The 18469-nt window shown below is 40.5% G+C and overlaps 1 protein-coding gene across 1 annotated transcript; it reads right to left on the bottom strand.

Moving 5' to 3' along the window:
* Positions 1–11355: 11355 nt before the first annotated feature.
* Positions 11356–12676, bottom strand: LOC122040033 (photosystem I chlorophyll a/b-binding protein 2, chloroplastic-like). The gene is made up of 3 exons (XM_042599416.1): positions 12358–12676; positions 11765–12279; positions 11356–11685 (listed from the first exon to the last, which is right to left on the bottom strand). Exons 1-3 carry the CDS (start codon positions 12599–12601, stop codon positions 11668–11670), a joined length of 777 nt encoding a protein of 258 aa, XP_042455350.1. The 5' UTR covers positions 12602–12676; the 3' UTR covers positions 11356–11667.
* Between the last annotated feature and the right edge of the window lie 5793 nt (positions 12677–18469).

An 18469-nucleotide genomic window follows, 5' to 3' on the forward strand; every position in this document is an offset into this window, starting at 1 on the left:
TTGGTTAGTCAGATTAAGTTAATTATAATTAGTTAGTATTTGACTAAGCTGAATAACTTAACCTGATTAATGTGTGGTTTGTATTTAACGCCCATACTTATGTTGATGCACTATAATAAGCATCTTAAATCTAAGCAATATGCTTATACATCTCATCCCTTTTTAAGTTCAGAAATACACAAATAAGTTAGCCCTAGTGTGTTAGTGAGATGCTCAAATCTTAGATCTATAAGAACATGCTTTCTAAGGAAGTGATCTAAACTAAGGCTAAAATTGATTTTTGAAATTCTAAAAATGGAAAATTTTGAAAACATAAAAGTTTTATCCTAGAATTTAAGAAAAATATTTTTGAAAATAATTTCTGCAATTTAAGAATCCTAGTCTATTAATCAGAATAAGACAAGTCAATATCCGAGATGAAATATAAATAAGTCAATATATAAATACAATAGTCAAGATAAAGTATACGTGGAAAGTAGCGATCTAATCTATCGGGATGATGAGGAGGGTGGTCCGGACCCCAAGGAGCATAACATCTCTATCAGCTCAGTATGACGGGTCCGGTCATCCTCGTGAGAGCTGGATAGGTCACGTCGAAGGTCGGAGATCTCCTGTCGCACATCCCGTCGCAAGTCGGAAACCTCCTGCCGCATCTCCCGCATAAGTCGGAGACCTCCTGCCGCATCTCCCGTCGTAACTTCTCGAGTGTTGTATATCGACACTCTGCTCCTTTTAATAAATGGCTCAAAACATACACAAGTAACTGTTCTTTTTATTGGTTTAGTTAATACAAGAAGAGTAGACAAATATTCCTTTAGCTCCTCAAATGTCTTGTTGCAATCCTCATCCCATTGGAACTTAGTTGCTCGTCGAAGTACCTTGAAAAAGGGAAGACTCTGATCAGCTGACCAAGAGATGAAGCGACATAGGGCGGTAATCCTCCCTGTCAATCTCTGGGCCTCCTTTAGGTTCTTTAGGGGAGCCATGTCTTGTAATGCTTTTACCTTGCTGGGGTTGGCTTCTATTCCCCACTCGGTCATCATGTATCCCAGGAACTTCTCACTCTTGGCCCCAAATAAACACTTGTTGGGATTGAGCTTGAGCCCATATCTCCTCAGAGTCCTACAAGTTTCTTCAATATCAGCACATAAACTAGAAGCCTGTATATATTTAATAAGAATATCATCCACATAAACTTCCATGTTCCTTCCAATCTACTTCTGAAAGACCTTGTCCATAAGCCGCTGATAAGTAGCTCCTACATTCTTTAAACTAAAAGGAATAACATTGTAACAATAAGTACCCTAAGCAGTTATAAAGCTAACCTTTTCTTGATCTGCCTTAGCGAGTGAAATTTTGTGATACCCTTGGTAGGCGTCCAGCATACTGACGAATTTATATCCAGCTATAGAATCCACCACTTGATCTATATAAGGCAGAGAGTAATAATCCTTTGGATAAGCCTTGTTGAGGTCCCTGAAATCAATACATACTCGCCACTTATTACCGGGCTTAGAAACCAAGACCACATTAGCCAACCAGTTTGGAAATTGTACTTCTCGAATATATCTGGCCTCCAATAGTATATCCACTTCTTCCTTGATAATTTTGTTCTGATTAGCTCTAAAGTCCCTTTTCTTTTGTTTGACATGCCGGGCATCTGGATATACGTGAAGAGCGTGCTCTATAACCGTTGGGGCAACCCCTTTCACCTCCTTAGGTGTCCAGGCAAATACATCACTATTTCTCATCAGACATTTAACCAAGTCTTCCTTGAGATCAGGAGCCTAATCAGACGCAATGTGAGTAGTAGTTTCCGATTGACCGACTTGTATCTACACCTCTTCCTTCTCCTCATATACAAGAGTGGGAAGCTTTTCATCAATGGCGTTGATATCCATCCTCTGAGCTTTTCAGGCAGCATTAGCTTCCGCCCTTACAACCTCCACGTAGCACTTACGTGCTATTATTTGGTCTCCCTTGACTTCCTCTACTTGATCATCCACAGAGAATTTTATTTTTTTACCAGAAAGTAGAAATGACCATCCTGAATTCATTCAAGGTCGGCCGACCCAAAATAACATTGTATGCTGATGGGGCATCCACCACCATAAAAACTGATCGACGTATCTGCATAAGAGACTCCTCCCCTAAAGATATGGCCAATTTTATTTGACCCAATGATTGTACCTCATTACTTGTGAATACATATAACAGAGTAACCATAGGCTGAAGCTCACTCGGGTCGATCTGCAGCTGATCAAAAGCTTTTTTAAAGATAATATTAACAGTACTAACAGTGTCAATAAAAGTACGAGCAATATTGTAATTTGTTATAACAACCTTAATTATTAGCACATCATCATGGGGTACTTCTACCCCTACCAGATCGTTGGACCCAAAATTGATTTCTAGCCCTGCCACCTTCTCGGCACTACATCCAACAGCATGGATTACTAATCGCTGAGCGTGCGATTTTCTCGCCCGATTGGAATCACCATCAGTGGGTCCTCCAGCTATCATGTTTATGCTGCCTCGGGCTATGTTGTTGCAATTTTCTTCTTGTCAGGCTGATGGTTTCTCTAGTTGTACTTGATCTGGCGTTTGTGCTTGTATAGTGGGGAGAGGTAATATTCTTGCTTGTTGTCCGCTCGGTTGATATTCAATTTTGAGAGGACTATTCTGTCGCGGATATAGGCGACGATTTGGGATTGGGGAACACCGACGATAACGGGTGTTATACCGCCTGTTGATTTTTTAGAGCAAACTAGTTTTTTGTGTTGTGGGTGCTGGTCAGATGATACGTGCACCACCTTTGTGAGAAATACGTGGGAGCATCCACATATTGTACTACTTGAGGCCGAGGCTCTAGATGACAATGGTGTGGATCCACCCGAGGTCCTTTAGGGGGCTGGGCAGGTCCCACCGAACGTATCGCTGTCGGAACCGGTGCAGAAGTGTTAACGTCTTTCCTGCGGGCAACTTGAGCCTCCTCCACATTAATGAACTCTGAAGCATGCTCGATTAATATGTCAAAATTGGTAGGAGGGTTCCTGAGCAAATCCTTAAAAAAGTCATTATTATTAAGCCCCTAAGAGAAGGCACTTACTAAGATCTCCATGGTTGCTTATGGAACATCAATAGCTACTTGGTTGAATCTCTTAATATAAATCCTGATAGATTCTTTAGAGCCTTGCTTAATGGAAAAAAAGACTCCAAGGAGTTTTGTGGTACCTTTGATTGCTGGAAAAATGATGTTAAAATACCTTACGGAAGTCCTTGAAGTGTCGAATAGAATTTTCTGGCAGTCGCTTGAACCACCTCTGAGCGGCTCCTCCAAAAGTAGTAAGGAATATTCAGCATTTAACTCCATTAGTAAATTGTTAGAGGGGTGCCGTATGTTCAAATTTAAAAAATGGTCTTCGGAATCAGTTGTTCCTGAGTACTTTCCGACATTTAAATTCTGATAATGCTTTGGAAAATGATCATCTAGTACTCGTTGAGGAAATGGAGTGATAATCCTTTTAGGAGAACTATCACTAGCTACAACCTTCCCTTTTCACTTTTCTCTTATAGGGGTTTCTCCAGAAGACTCCTGAAGGATTTCTCTTCATCCTCCTTGTTCAAGAGGTGTTCGGAAATAAGCTTTAGAACGTCGAGTGGGAGAGAGGGGGGCAGAAAACAGATGAGTCAGATCTCCCCCTTTGATCTCTCTCTCTCTGTGATGAGAAGTTACAGACATTGCCAGAGGTGGCACAACGGGTAACGTGCCACCAGTATTGACTTGTTGTTGTTGTTGTTGTTGTTGCAATATCTTCTGTACTCCGGCATTGATAAACAACTCTAGATCATCTTGCGAGATAGTAATAGTGTTGGGTTTGCTAGCTTCCTCCATCTTTGTAGCTTCAGATCCAGGTGAATAGTTTCCACAGACGGCGCCAAATTTGATCATGTCTGAAATCTGCGAAGATGTGTGCTGGCTCCGGTGAACGACGATCCCTGATGAAGAGAACCTCCTCAAGATTTGGAAGAAGCCCTCCATGATCCTACTCACAGCGAGATAAACCAACAAAGCATTAGTGACCTAAGATCGGGGTAGGAATCCTTGGCTAGGCCCTCGGATGCTCAAGTCAGTTTCTCTCTCAAAGGTGGAAGAAAAGAAGAATAGTAACTGAAGTAAAACAGAGTTTGGATGCTAGAACTTGCGTACCTTACCAACGGAGAGGATCCCACTTTTTATACTACCTCATGTGACCTCTGTAGTCGTGAATTGGTCCTCGATTCATTAGGGTTTGTTAGGAGATGAAGTCATCTTTTATACTTCGTGCAATAATCCTTTAAGGAATCTTTTTTGTACCCCAGATGTATCCGTTTTATCGTTTATGACTTATATTTATAATGGGAATACATCATTATAACTAAAAAAGGTTTTAGAAGATATTTTTCGCCAAATATCCTATTGGCATGTCTTGGCCGGTCATTTAAGTTGGCTGTATATGCTGTTAAGAATACCTCCTGTTGAATATGTTTCGATCGATCATTCAAACCGGCCATATATTAGGAATACCTTTTGTTAAATATGTCTCGGTTAGTCATTCAAGCCGGCTGTATATTAGGAATACCTTCTGTTGAATATGTCTCAGTCGGTCGCTCAAGCCGGCCGGATATTAGGAATACCTTCTATTAAGCATGTCTTTATACTCGGGCAGGTTTTGCCTAACCGAGCATATATGGGCACGTGGGTGCTCGCTCGGCCTACGGTCGACCAGTAATATGATGAGAATCATATATAAGGCTAAATGCCTTTATGCTCGAGCGGGCTTTTCCCGGCTGAGCATATATGAGCACGTGGGTGCTCGCTTAGCCTGTGGTCAGCCGGTAATATACTGAGAATCATATATAAGGCTAAATGCCTTTATGCTCAGGAGGGCTTTTCCTGGCCGAGCATATATGAGCACGTGGGTGCTCGCTCGGCCTATGGTCGTCTGGTAATATGTTGAGAACCATATATAAGGCTAAATGTCTTTATGCTCGGGCAGACTTTTCCCGGCCGAGCATATATGAGCACGTGGGTGCTTGCTCGACCTTCATTCGACTGGCTATATACCTTTCCTATCTTTCTCAACCTAGACACCTCCTTCACTCGCCAGGCCGATCTATCATAACCCATATCAATCGGGAACAAAAACAAGATCTACACATGATATTCATTGACTTAGAAAAAGCTTATAATAGAGTCCCAAGAGAAATTATATGGAGAATTCTAGAAAAGAGATGTGTTAGCGTAATATATATTGAACTAATTAAGGATATGCACGAGGATGTAATGACCAGAGTAAAGACTTCAGGTGGAGTAACTGAAGCATTTCTAATAAAGATAGGGTTGCATCAAGGATCAACTCTAAGTCCCTATCTTTTTACATTAATTATGAACAAACTCACTGTGCACATTCAAGATACAGTACCGTGGTGCATGTTGTTTGCAGATGTATTATTTTGGAAGATGAAACATGTGAATGAGTAAATGCTAAACTAGAATCTTGGCGGGAAACACTAGAAGGGAAAGAGTTTAAGCTTAGTAGATTAAAGACAGAATATATGGAATTTAAGTTTAGCAATATTAGAAGTAATACGATAATTGTTAAGATAGAAGAGGACGAGTTGCCTGGAACCGAGAGATTTAAATATTTAGGATTATTTTTATAAAGTGATGGGGGATTGAGAAAGATGTCTTACATAGAATACAAGTAGGATGGTTGAAATGGAGGACAGTGTCTAGTATTTTATGTGACCGTAAAGTACCACTTAAACTTAAAAGTAAGTTCTATAAAACCGCAGTTAGACTTGCTATGTTATATGAAGCTGAATGTTAGACTATGACTCGAACACATGAGCAGAAGATGAGAATTGCAAAGATGAGGATGTTAAGGTGGATGTGTGGACATACGAGGATGGATAAAATAAGAAATGAGAGTATTAAAGAGAAAGTCGGAGTTACATTTATTGAGGAAAAACTCCAAAAGACATATATTTAGACGACTAATAAATGCTCCAGTTAGGCGATGTGAAACTATGATAAACATGCATGTCAAACGAGGAAAAGGAAGACCAAAAAAGACTTGGTTAGCAATAATAAAATAAGATAAAATTTATTTAAATATAGATGATCATATAGTAGGAGATAGAGGTCAATATCGTAAAAGGATTCATACAGCTAACCCCACTTAGTGGGAAAAGACTTGGTTTTTGTTGTTGTTATTGTTGGTGGATGAATTACATTAAAATAATATATATTAGTTTGAGAAAATAAATAAATAAATAACTAAATTAGCTTTATGAACCATTTTAAAATGCGCCTTAATCTAAAATTCTAAATGTGACGTAAATTGCTCTAAATTCATGACTCAAAATATATTTCTACAACGATAAAGTTATTGTCATGTGATTAAAAAGTCACGAGTTCGAATCCTGAAAACAGTCTCTTGCAAAATGTAAGGTAAGGCTGTGTATAATAGATCCTTCCTCGGGACCTAGTATGGCGGGAGCTTCGTGCACCGGGTTATCTTTTTTATGTATTATTTTACAAATGGTTTAAAATGATTTTATATTTATGACTTGAAGAACGATCATAAATAAATCCAAATTTAAAGTTTCATCAACGGTTTCAAAACGCTTCTAAAACTATTACTTTGAATAAGGGTTGGAAATTAACCCAATATGCTTGGCATCAGGATTAGTTTGAAATTGTTCTTATACCCAATGACTTCAAGAGTGGTTTATAACTACTCTTAAATTCCTAGCTTCAAAAGTGGTTTGAAACCACTTAAATATCCACGACATGTGGGAGCGCTTGAAAATTGTTCCTATATCCAATAAATTCTAGAGCTGTTTGAAATACTCTTAAATTTCTAGCTTAGCTTCAACAACGTTTTGAAGTGCTCCTATACCTATGATATTTAGGAGTGATTTGAAACCACTCCTAAATTTCTAGTATCAATATTGTTTCAAAATCGCTCTTATATTCATGACGTGTAGGAGCGGTTTAAAACTATTCTTACATCTAACAGGTTTTATAACAATTTGAACAACTCCTAAATTTCTAATTTTAACAGTGTTTTGACATGCTCCTATACTCATGACATTTAGGAATGGTTTGAAACCACTCCTCAATTTCTATCATCAATAGTATTTCAAAATTGCTCTTATATCTATGACATGTAGACGCGATTTAAAAACATTCTAACACCTAAAAGGTTTCAGAGTGATTTGAACTACTATTGAATTTATAGTTACAAAAGTGGTTTGAAACAACATACAATGTGTAAAATTAGTTTCAAACCATAACTATAAAGAATAATAAGAGTGAGTTTCTAACTTTTACCAACGATTACAAAAATTACTTCTATATAGGATATAGGGACAACAAGAAGAATAATGATTTTGTAACTGATGGTAAAAATAAAAGAGTAATTGAAAACTACTCTTAAAATAAAAAAAAAAAACCGTTCATTTATGGGTGTTTTGTCAGTGCACCTATAGTTATATATCAAGATTTTTTAGACTTGTACACTGGACAAAACTCATCAGTGAGTACATCATTAACCTAACTAAAATCTTTTATCATGCATTTTTAAACAACCCTTGCTCGGTGACCTTTTGACCGCTCTTACCAATCTCTATCACCAATGGTCTTTCTCCAATTTTTATATTCCATCAATCAACTACTATTGCACACCATCCAACTGTTTTATCCCAATCGACTAAAATATTTTATTAGCTGAAAATCAGCCAAGTCTAATGCATATTTAATTAACTCAACCATCTATCTATTTAAATCCAACCTTTAGTTGACTAAATCACCGACTTTGACTAACTCAAAGGTAGAGTCTTTGCCTAAGTCAAGTATATCAAAAGTCCAAATTAAGCATATGTTAGTCATATACTCTTGTGTCATTTAGACTTCCCTACGAGGCAACGCCTATAAGACTTCCTTGTCTTTCTAAGAAATCTTGCCTCTGAGACTTCATCATCGGCTTGACATCACCAAATTAATTTTAACTTATTAAGACTTCTACTTACTAAAAAAATATGGAACCGTCACATCAGCAGCCCCCTAGAGTCAGTTCCACAGATATGAAGGGAGGTAAATATAGGTATACAAGTTGAAAGCGCATGACAGAAACATTAACCCTATATCATGACACCTCGAGAATCAAACCCTAGACCTCTTGTATCTAGTTAACTTTAACCTATAGAAACTTTCTTCATTATCAAAGATTTGGTCATCCTTGATTTGGTTAGATTTTCTCTATTATTAAACATCTAGTTAAGCTTGACCATTGTAGATTTCTTCACTTGTAAATATCTTGTTAATCTTCACTTGCATGGAGTTTCTTCATTATCAAATGATCGATCAACCTTGAATTGTCAAGACTTTCTTCACTATCAAGTATATAGTCGACTTTGACCTATTTGAACTTTATTCACTATCGAATATTTAATTAATCTTAACTTAGGGAGCATTTGGTTCTTTCCTAGGAATAGGAATTGGAATGAGAATCATTGTATTGTGGAATGAGAATGAGAATGAATATGAGCATGAATATCACTCTTAAAAGCAATGTTTGATTAGTTGCATATTTTCTATCGGAATAAATCAAAATTTTCTTTTTTACTCTTAAAGGAAAATAAGAGAGAAAATTAGATGTGAGAGAAAGATGAATGTGAGAGAAAAATATGATGACAGAGAATGATGAGAGAGAAAGTATGATGAGAAAGAATGAATAGAGAGAAAGTGTGATGAGAGAAAATGAGAAAAGAAAGTGTGATAGGAGAGAGCATGATGAGAGATGAGAGAGAAATATGATGTGAGAGAAAGTATGATGGGAGAGGATGAAGAGAGAGAAGATGTAATGAGAAAAAATGAGGAGAGAGAGTGTGATAAGAGAGATTAAGGAGAGAGAAAGTATGATGAGAGAGAAAGTATGATGAGAAAAAAAGAGAACAGTGAGTGTGATGAAAGAGATTGAGGAGAGATAAAGTATGATGAGAGAGAAAGTTTGTTGAGGAAAAAAAAGGAGGGAGTGTGATAACAGAGATTGAGGAGAGAGAAAATGTGATGAAAGCGAAAGTATGATGAGAAAAAAAAGAGAAAAGAGAGTGTGATGGGAGAGATTGAGGAGAGAGAAAATATGATGAGAAAAAAAAGAAGAGAGTGCGATGGAAGAGATTGAGGAGAGAGAAATATAATGAGAGAGAAAGTATAATGAGAAAAAAGAGGAAAGAGAGTGTGATAGGAGAGATTAAGGAGAGAGAAACTGTGTGATAAAATGATGAGAGAGAACAAGGAGAGAGAAGTGATATTGATCCTGTCCGGAAGCTGAGTCAGACGGACCGCCGGGTGAGGTGGATGGAATGTTGACTGAATCGCGACATCCCGGAGGGGGGGTGTGCTGAGATGGCCTCTGTGTTGACTGAGTCTTCAAAAGTCCTCTGGTCAACGCTACCTGCAGCTAGCGACCGGGTTGACCCGGGCCCCGGTACCCCGATCCTCGAGGCAGATCCAATGAATATATGAGCACAAGACTAAGCCATAAAATAATGAAATATGTATAGAGTATGAATGGAGAACGTATCCTGGCACAGGGGGGTGCCCTCGGATGGGACGCGGCTCAAGTTGTCGCGACCCGGAAGAGTAGACGACGCCCAATCAAGATGGAGAGCTGGATCTGACAACGAGAAGCTAAACGAGGTACGGACCCGAAAGACGAGCTGCAGGTCGGGATATAATATCGGCACGCAGATCGGGATAAGGCACCGGCACGCAGGCCAGGACATGAGGTCGGCATGCAGGCCGAGATGAAACATCGGCACGTAGACCGGGAAAACAATAGGTCGCGCGCTAAAATACAACAACACATAAAGCTGGAACAGGGCAACGACACGAAGGCTAGATCACAACACGCAAGTCAGATCAATGCAAGGGTCGGAACACATCAGAGACGAAACGCGGTCAGATCGGCGGTCATAAGACCCATGACAACAGTAACAAGCGAGAAGCCAGCAGGATAAGAGGGTGTCGTCACTACGAGGTAGAAGTGGGCATGCTGAAAGCGTAGCATACGTTCGTGGACATGAGCAGGAAGGGCGAGCGCTACTAGTAGCTGCGTGGGGAGGAAGAACGCCCTCGCGTGCTGGGTGAGTCCGGCAGCTCAAGTCCAGCAACCTTGGCGCGTGAGGCAGAGGAGAAGAAGCCCAGCCATGCCATTGAGGCCTCGTGCGCGAGAGCACGGAACTGCCAGCATTGGACGTCAGAGGCATCGGAAAGGGAAGGGGAACGGGGGCAGTGGTCTGCCAGGTGGCGGCATAGGGAGGGGAGGGAGAGGAGATGAGGTGAGGGTCAACCTCAACTCCGGCGACAGCGTGCGAGACGAAAGAAGAGGAAGGAAGGTGGGCTGTTGGTGGCGGCGAAGCAAAACCAGGAAGAGCTTGAGCCAGATTCGATCTGGTCACGGAAGAGAGAGAGAGAGAGAGAGTGGAAGAGGTGGTGGCCGGAAGCTGGCGCCGGCGAGGCACGCATGAGAGGGAGGAAGGAGATCCTTCCTTGGCGGCAGACTCTTTCCACGAACCAGCCTCCTTTTTTTCCACGGAGCAATAGTAACCTAAATAGAGATGCTACAATAAATTGCCCAAAATACCCCTTCCCCTTTCCTTAATTCCTTTACTGCCCTTAACCTATCCACATTAGATATGAAAGAAAAAATAAATAAATAAATTTTGATATTTGATATTAAAGGAGAAAATTTTAGATTTAGGTCAAGGATATTTTTAGAATAAAGGAATATTTTGATTGATGAAAATAGGGTAATGACTCATTGAATGAGAAGTACATGGGAATGTGTTATTATTCAATTTCAAGGATTCATTCTTTATTTGTATTTCTATTTCTATAATCCAAATATTAACAATGACAATCAATAATTCTTATTCTCATTCTCCACTCCTATTACCCTAAATCAAATTCCCCCTTAGTTGACATAACATATAAACTTACCATTATTCTTACTTAAACACTTAAGTCAATGCACAGACCTTTGACAAAACATCACTAACTCAATCAAACATTTAAATATCTTGATTTAATAGGACTTAGCTATAGTACTATTGCACCAATGTTTCATAAACATTTACTATGCTTGGGTTCATGGTCTTGTTCAAGCTTGCCTTCACATGGGACTTGAGAAAAATTAATGACGGACAGATGATTTACTCGTCAACTAATTTTCAAGTAGTACTAGTATTAGTTTCTTTTTCATTAGAATTTTAAGATAGTATACTCACAAAATTTATCATTCATATCTAAAAATTTTTCATTAATAAATAGTGGATCTTATATAAATGATTAATCAAAGTCGATGATCTGTCATTTTTTCAGGAATTAAATTTTCAAGGCTAACCAATTAGCCACAATTTTTTTTATCAAAAAGCTATTTTTTTAAAAAAAATGTATGTAAAGTTACAAGAACATTGCAGTATTCAAGGCAAGTAGGCAATTGAGTTCCTCCATGCATGCCCATTGGTTCCAATTAAATCCATCCTAATTACCTACACAAGCATTAATGATCCACAAAGCTCCTCCACGGCATCAATATCTGCCTCTTCCCTTGCTCATTTTGGAGTGAAGGCCTACAAATAGAATCCAATTAAATCATTAGTCAAAGTGAATATATATAGTTGATGAACCATTTGATAGTTAGATAGTTACGGCAAAAACGGTGGCATGGCCGGGGTCAGCTAGGTGGGCGAAGAGGTTATCAATGGGTCCGGTGCCGGTGTAGATTTGCTGGAACCAGGCGCCCATGACGGCCAGCATGGCGAGGCGGCCGTTCTTGATCTCCTTGGTCCGTAGCTCCTTGATCTTCTCCGGGTCTCCAGTGCCCCAGCCGAGGGGATCGAACCATAAACCGCCAGGGTAGCCCACGTCGGTGCCGGTGAGCTTGTTGCTGGGGAATATGGGGTCGGTGTTGACGCTCCCAGGCTTGAGGATGTCGGCCCACCGCCGCCCCTCCGCCCACCTGATCATGATGATCTCTATCACAAACAGGGTGGTGGTGTCGGTGAAGTACTCCAGCTGTCCCGCCTGGTACCATGACGGCGTGTTCAGGACGCCGATCTTTGTTAAAAACTCCGGGATGAAGATGCCGGCCGCCCCCAGCATTGCCCACCGGCAGTGCACCAGCTCCGCCTGCTGATTCCACCGCAGGCTCTCCGGATCCGACCCTGTCAGTTTCAAACAGTTGAAATTGACCACGCCAAATTGCCGACTGATATTATATATATAGATAGATAGTTAATTACCGAGGCCGAGGGGATCGAAGCCGAAGTCGCCGGGAAGGCTGCCGTCGAGCCATGGAGGAGGAGTCCTACCGGGGAACCAGATGGGTCTGTCGGGGTTGGGCGTGGCCGTGGCGGCGACAGAGAAGGCTTGGCGGGGGGTCTGCACGGCCGGCCGACTTACTCTGTGCCTCAGACTCCTGCCCCGGAGGAAGGAAGCGCCGGTGGCGGCTGCAAGAGCAGAGGATGAGGCACAGAGTGAGGCCATCTATGGTGGTGGTGGGTGTGGGGGTGGTGGTGAGATGATGATGATGAGGAGGAGGAGGAGGAGGAGGGGGGAGAAGAGGACGGTGGTGTTTAAAGCCACGGAAGGGATGGAGCCGGCTTATCTCATTGTGCAAAAAGGTGGGTCCTGTCGTCCAGCGGCCCCTAGACCTGGTCCCACAGGGATGGAGCCGGCTTATCTCGAAGAGATAGGTTGGTGTCGTCTTGGCGGTATTGGGGTTCGCCACGTGGAACAGGGAATCTGACCCCAAATCTTTGTGTAGGGACAAAAATATCTGGGAATTTAGTGGTGGCCAAGAATTAGATTCACCCTCGTTTTAGATCACACGAAAAAGCGTGTCAAGCCCATGCATACCTTCACTTTATCCACCACTAGTGAGTTGCAGTGGTAGAGAAGTAAATCTTGTATTTACACACTGTAAATGGATATATGTATTTAGCTTGTTAATATTTATTAATAATATTTATAAAATATATTTATTAATAATTATTTTAATATATTAAATAAATAATAAAATAAATTTAAATTATCAAATTCAATAATCAATCAAATAATTAAAAATTTTAAACAATCAAATAAATTTAAATTGAAATTAAAGCTCAATAATATCTAAGCAGGTCAAGATCGAACCAAGCTCAAGTCAAGTTCAAATCAAGATCAACCCAAGTTCAAATTAAACTTGAATTGAGAGTTCGATAATATTTAAATGAACCAAGTTCAAGTCAAGGTTCAAACAAACTCAAGCTCATAAAAAATAAATGAAGCCAAGTTTGAATAACCATTTCAAAAGCTTAGTTCATTTTAAACTCGACTTGACTGAGTTCGATTACCTTATCAAATAAAATTTAAACATCCTAAAGTTCGACTCGACTTAACTTATTTACAACCCTATGTCCCTACCTATGAAATAAATTTTCAAATTATGATACATTATTTCGTTAGGTGGAAAACATATTAAATTGTGCCAAATATAAATTACTTAAATTCATCTTGCTTGGCTTATTTATTATAACATATTTTATTTATAGAGGACTTTTAAGGAAAAAATTCATTTATATTCTTTAAATTTGATTTTTAAAATATTTAAAATTACTTTTTGTGTTACATATCTCCCCAGATTATAGCCGAGCTGATCACTGCATGCTAAATTTATAAAATCTACAAGAGTCGATTCTGACAAAATTGATATGAAAAACATCCTCTCACATGATAATCTGTTGAATTTTCTAATTTATCTATTCTGATTAACCTTTTTATAGAGGCCTATAGAGCCCTTTGGGACGTCTGGAATTGCACGACCTTTTGAAGAAAAACGAAGGCAACTTTTTGAAAATAAGCATATACAACCTGCTTGCTAACTGGCCAATCAGATTATGAAGAAAGAGAAATTGTAAATGAGAGCTTAATACAGACTCAGACAGATACAAGCCTTATTACCTGACATAACCAGATACAAATCTATTAGAACTACTGATCATGGATCAAGTTCTCACTTAACTAGACAGTGGCAGCAGGACATGGCTGGACTTGACTTAATAATGCAGATGAACAACCTAGAAAGATCAGGCCACATTTGAATGACAGAAGTCTAACAACAAAAATCACAGAGCATCAACAATCTCAGCAGCAACTAACCACCTCACCTACCATAACTCCTGAAAAGCCCCAAAGAATGCTGCAAACATACCAATAGTACCCATAAAACCAGGCAAAGGCAATGGAGCAAGAAAGGCAACACACAAGTTGCAAATGGGCACTAACTAGGGTATGACACAGCTGCTGTCTGAAACTAGAAATCTGAGCCAGTGTTCAACTGAGATGGGGAATTAGCACACTACATCCTGCAGCAAGGAAAACCTAGACCATACACATAAACAACAGCTACTTGCCACACAGAAAGACAGTTCAACCCAAACAGAACTACCAGTTCTGATCAATGAGAATTTAAAGGAAGCTGCACTAGAAGCCCAGAGTTTGATTTCACAGCAAATACACAGCCCCTTGGGGTGGACAGAACAATGGGCAGGCATGAAGACGAGGAATGGGGCCTTGGGAGAATACAAACTAGGTCAAAGACAAACAAGGGAAGGGCTCCAACAGTAACTACTGAGATAGAGCAGGACTACCAAAGGACAGGACTCTCTAAGCCACTCATCACTTGTCTCCATCTCCAAATTGGTATCAAGACAGGTACAAGGATTCAAATAAAGCAAAATAAAGGAAAAAGAAGCAACTGAAATATCAAATGGTGCAGCACAAGTCTCAGTGCAAGAAACAGATCCAAAAATTGGAATAGTACAGGCAAAAAATGGACAGAACCAGGTGGCTACAAGGAAGAAGGGAAAACTAAAAAGCCCATCAATAGACGACAATTGACGCCTAAACCAACATAAACATTGGTGCTTTGAACATACGAGGCCTCAATAAAGGCCTCAAACGTGGCAAACCTCCTCCTGAATAAAAGTTGAATGTGTTGTACATCATGGAAGCCAAGCTAACTATTCAATGCTATCAAAAACTGAAAACCATCGGATTTCAGCAATGAAATACAGAACGACAACTAGGTAGTTCAACCAGAAGCAGGATGTTACTAATATGGAACACTAAAACTATCACTCTAGACATTCAATAATGGGAAGAGCAGTTTATCCAAACTCAAATTAAGTGCAATATCTCTGGACTCACATATGCAATAACATTTGTGTATGACTAGTTTTCCATCACCAATCGAAATTCTATGTGGGCAAGCCTTCAACAAATAGGTGAAACAAGGGACTTACCATGGCTTGTCATACGAGATTTCAACTCCCCACTTTCTCAGTAGATAAACAAGGTGCATTAGATGTTACAACCTATAGCATGACTGGCTTTCAAGAGTTTTCCCTCATGGTAGGAGTGGAATACCTTCATTCTACTGGTTGCCAATTCACCTAGACCAATAGGCACATAGTTTGCAAACTCGACCATGCCATGGTTAATAGATTATGGTTCGAGAAGAATAGGAGTAGTTTTGCATAATTCAGAGCCCAGAAGTTTACTCTGATCATGCTACATGTGTAGTCTCCCTATTAGAAAACTAAAGACACAAAATCAAACCATTCAAGTTCTACAACATGTGGATGACCCATACGAGCTTTATCCGACTAGTGCAAGATAATTGGGACCAAGCAAGCACATGAATTACAATTGGCATAGCTCAATACAAACTCAAACATAAGTTCACTATGCTAAAGAAGGGGTTTAGGCAACTTAATCATCAAAACTACCAACACAATCAAGAAAGATCAAAAAGAGCAAAACAACACCCGGAGGATATCCAACAAAGAGGCCTCAATGAAGGAAGGATGGATGAGGAATACAAAGAAGCAAGAAGATGAATACCTTTTCAAAGATGAATACCTTTTCTATTTACAGCGTGCCAAGCACAATGTTTCAAGGAAGTAGACATAAACACCCTTTCTTCCACTCATTGGTGAAGAGAAATAACAAGCGAAGGGACATTGTGGCAGTAGAAAAAGGAAACAGGGAAAATACCATAGATTTTTATGAAGTGGTACAGGAATTAACTAGGCACTTCCAACAACAACTTGGGGCACAGATGGGTAGAACACCCTTCCAGCTGGCATGTATAAAACATGGTCAGTTACTCTTAGTTGATGAATAGACACAACTCACTAGAACCTAACAGAAGAAGAACGCAAGAGCATCCTATTTGTTATTGGAGACCTAAAGTCACCAAGACCTGATGAGCACAAATCAAAATTGTTAGACAAAACAATTTGCCGGAGTTTTTGAGAATTTAACTGAATTTAAATATACAAATTTAAATTCAATTTATTTGTTGAAATAACTTGAGCTGATAATCTCAGGCTACCAGCAGAAGTTGGTGTATGCCAAGTTTCGAACATAGGCTTCACAGTGGCCGAGCGAGCTGAGCGAGCGTTTGGCAAGAGTCCGGTCGGACAAGCTGAACGATCGGGCGAGTAGACGGCTGAGCGAGCTGGAGGCGGGCCGGGCAAAGAGGTCAAGCGGGCGATTGAGTGAACACGAGGTCGGGTGAGCAAAGCAGTCAAGTGGCCGGTCGGGTAGAGCAGCAGGGTGACCGAACAAGCGAAAGGGCGGCCGAACGATCAAGCGATCGGGCAAGTGTGTGATCGGCCGTTCCGAAGTCGAGCTTGAAGCTGGCCGGGCACTAGGCCGACTGGGAGAGTTAAACGACCGAGTGAGTTGGAGGCCAAGCGAGCCTGAGACTTGCCAGGCACGAGGCCGACCGGACGAGCCGAATGACCGAGTGAGCTGGAGGCCGAGCAGCCTGAGGCTGACTGGGCATGACAGGGCGAATTGAACAACTGGGCGGGCGAAGCGTAGAAATTGGCCAGGCGAGCGCATTGAGAGAGCGGTCGCGCGAGCGCACTAAGCGAATTGAGACGTGATGAACGCAATTTCCTTAAAACAGGTTCGTCCCACCTCCGGTTGTGCTTCATGGCTTTCTCGGGTCATTTGTTTCCCAGGATAGAACGACAAACCATGCTCCCCACTAACCACTGATGGTCACGACAAACTGAAAGATACCCAACTGCTATCACGGGTACTCCGCCAAGCAAGAGATGCATGACCGAGGAGAAGGGGAACGTAGGTGGAGAGCTTCAACTTTTTTGAGCATGTAACCTTTTTCGTGTGGCCGCAGCCTCCTTATATAAGAGTTTAGACCAATGGGGTAGCGTTAATGATCATTTAAATGATCATAATTCGCTAGCTGTGAAACGACAACATTTTACTCGATTGCATTAATCTTTCTTTAATGCATCCGTTAGACAAGCAACAAAAAGGTTATGTGGCAAAATGTTGGTCCGACATTCGATGCGCATAGGTCGTGCTCTCATACTAGTCAACTTTGTTCAGTGCAATCCAGACCCTGGCTTTGCACCCCCTGCGCACCCATGTGTGAGAGAGAGCCTCTCCCCATACATTTGTTCGCATTATCAAAGCATGTAAATCAACATAAACCAACCAAAATACCTTAAAACTCCCAATGTGGAACTAAATTCTCATTCACAATGGACCTTCTTCCCTCTTCTACCTCATCTTTATTCACATATATCCAACAATCCCCACATGAATGGAGATAGAGTATGTAATAGTATTCAACAGTTGAGTCCAATATAGGACAGGTAGGTTTTTACCCTTTGAACCTTCCCTTGTGAAGATCTGTTTGCTTACTAGCTGACTGTAGACGTGATGTCCTTAAACTATTCTGTCGTCTGTGTAAGCATTGACATATTTCACCCAAGACTCCCTGATAGAATTCAATTCTCATGAGTGTGTTCATTCTTGGCCATGAACACGTCTGGTTCTGTGAGAAGTTCTAAGAATTGTGCCTCCAATTCTCTTCGAAGCGACCCCACTTCTTTCTCACATAGGTGATCTCTTAAGAGTATTCCATATTACTCTTCTTGGATCATTAAAAGTCATGTGCTTAACCTCCATTCTTCACTGATTCATTGGGTCGTTCTCCCACAGTGAGCAACTTTGTCAGTACAATTAGATTGTCCCTTTGAACATAGTTCTTGGGATCTCCAGTCTTCATAGGTTGGGTTCCCTTTTCACCAATATTTCTTATCAACATCAAACTCTTCCCTCATGATAAGCTTGCAACTAACTCTCGGTTTAATCCCTTGGTTAGCAGATCCGTTAGGTTATCCTTTGACTTCACATAGTTAACAGTGATAACTCCCATTGAGAGTAGTTGTTTAATGGTATTATGGCTATGACGTATATGTCTAGACTTACCATTATACAGATGGCTCTGTGTCTGATCGATAGCTGATTGAATATCACAATGTATGCAAA

The sequence above is a fragment of the Zingiber officinale genome, chromosome 2A (genome assembly GCF_018446385.1).
Source record: "Zingiber officinale cultivar Zhangliang chromosome 2A, Zo_v1.1, whole genome shotgun sequence".
Lineage (NCBI taxonomy): Eukaryota > Viridiplantae > Streptophyta > Magnoliopsida > Zingiberales > Zingiberaceae > Zingiber > Zingiber officinale.

Bases quoted from the DNA above. Each gene is read 5' to 3' on its own strand.
- LOC122040033 (XM_042599416.1), bottom strand. From the start codon at position 12,601: ATGGCCTCACTCTGTGCCTCATCCTCTGCTCTTGCAGCCGCCACCGGC. The intron at 12,280-12,357 runs GTAATTAACTAT...TGAAACTGACAG, and splicing joins CTTCGATCCCCTCGGCCTCG to GGTCGGATCCGGAGAGCCTG.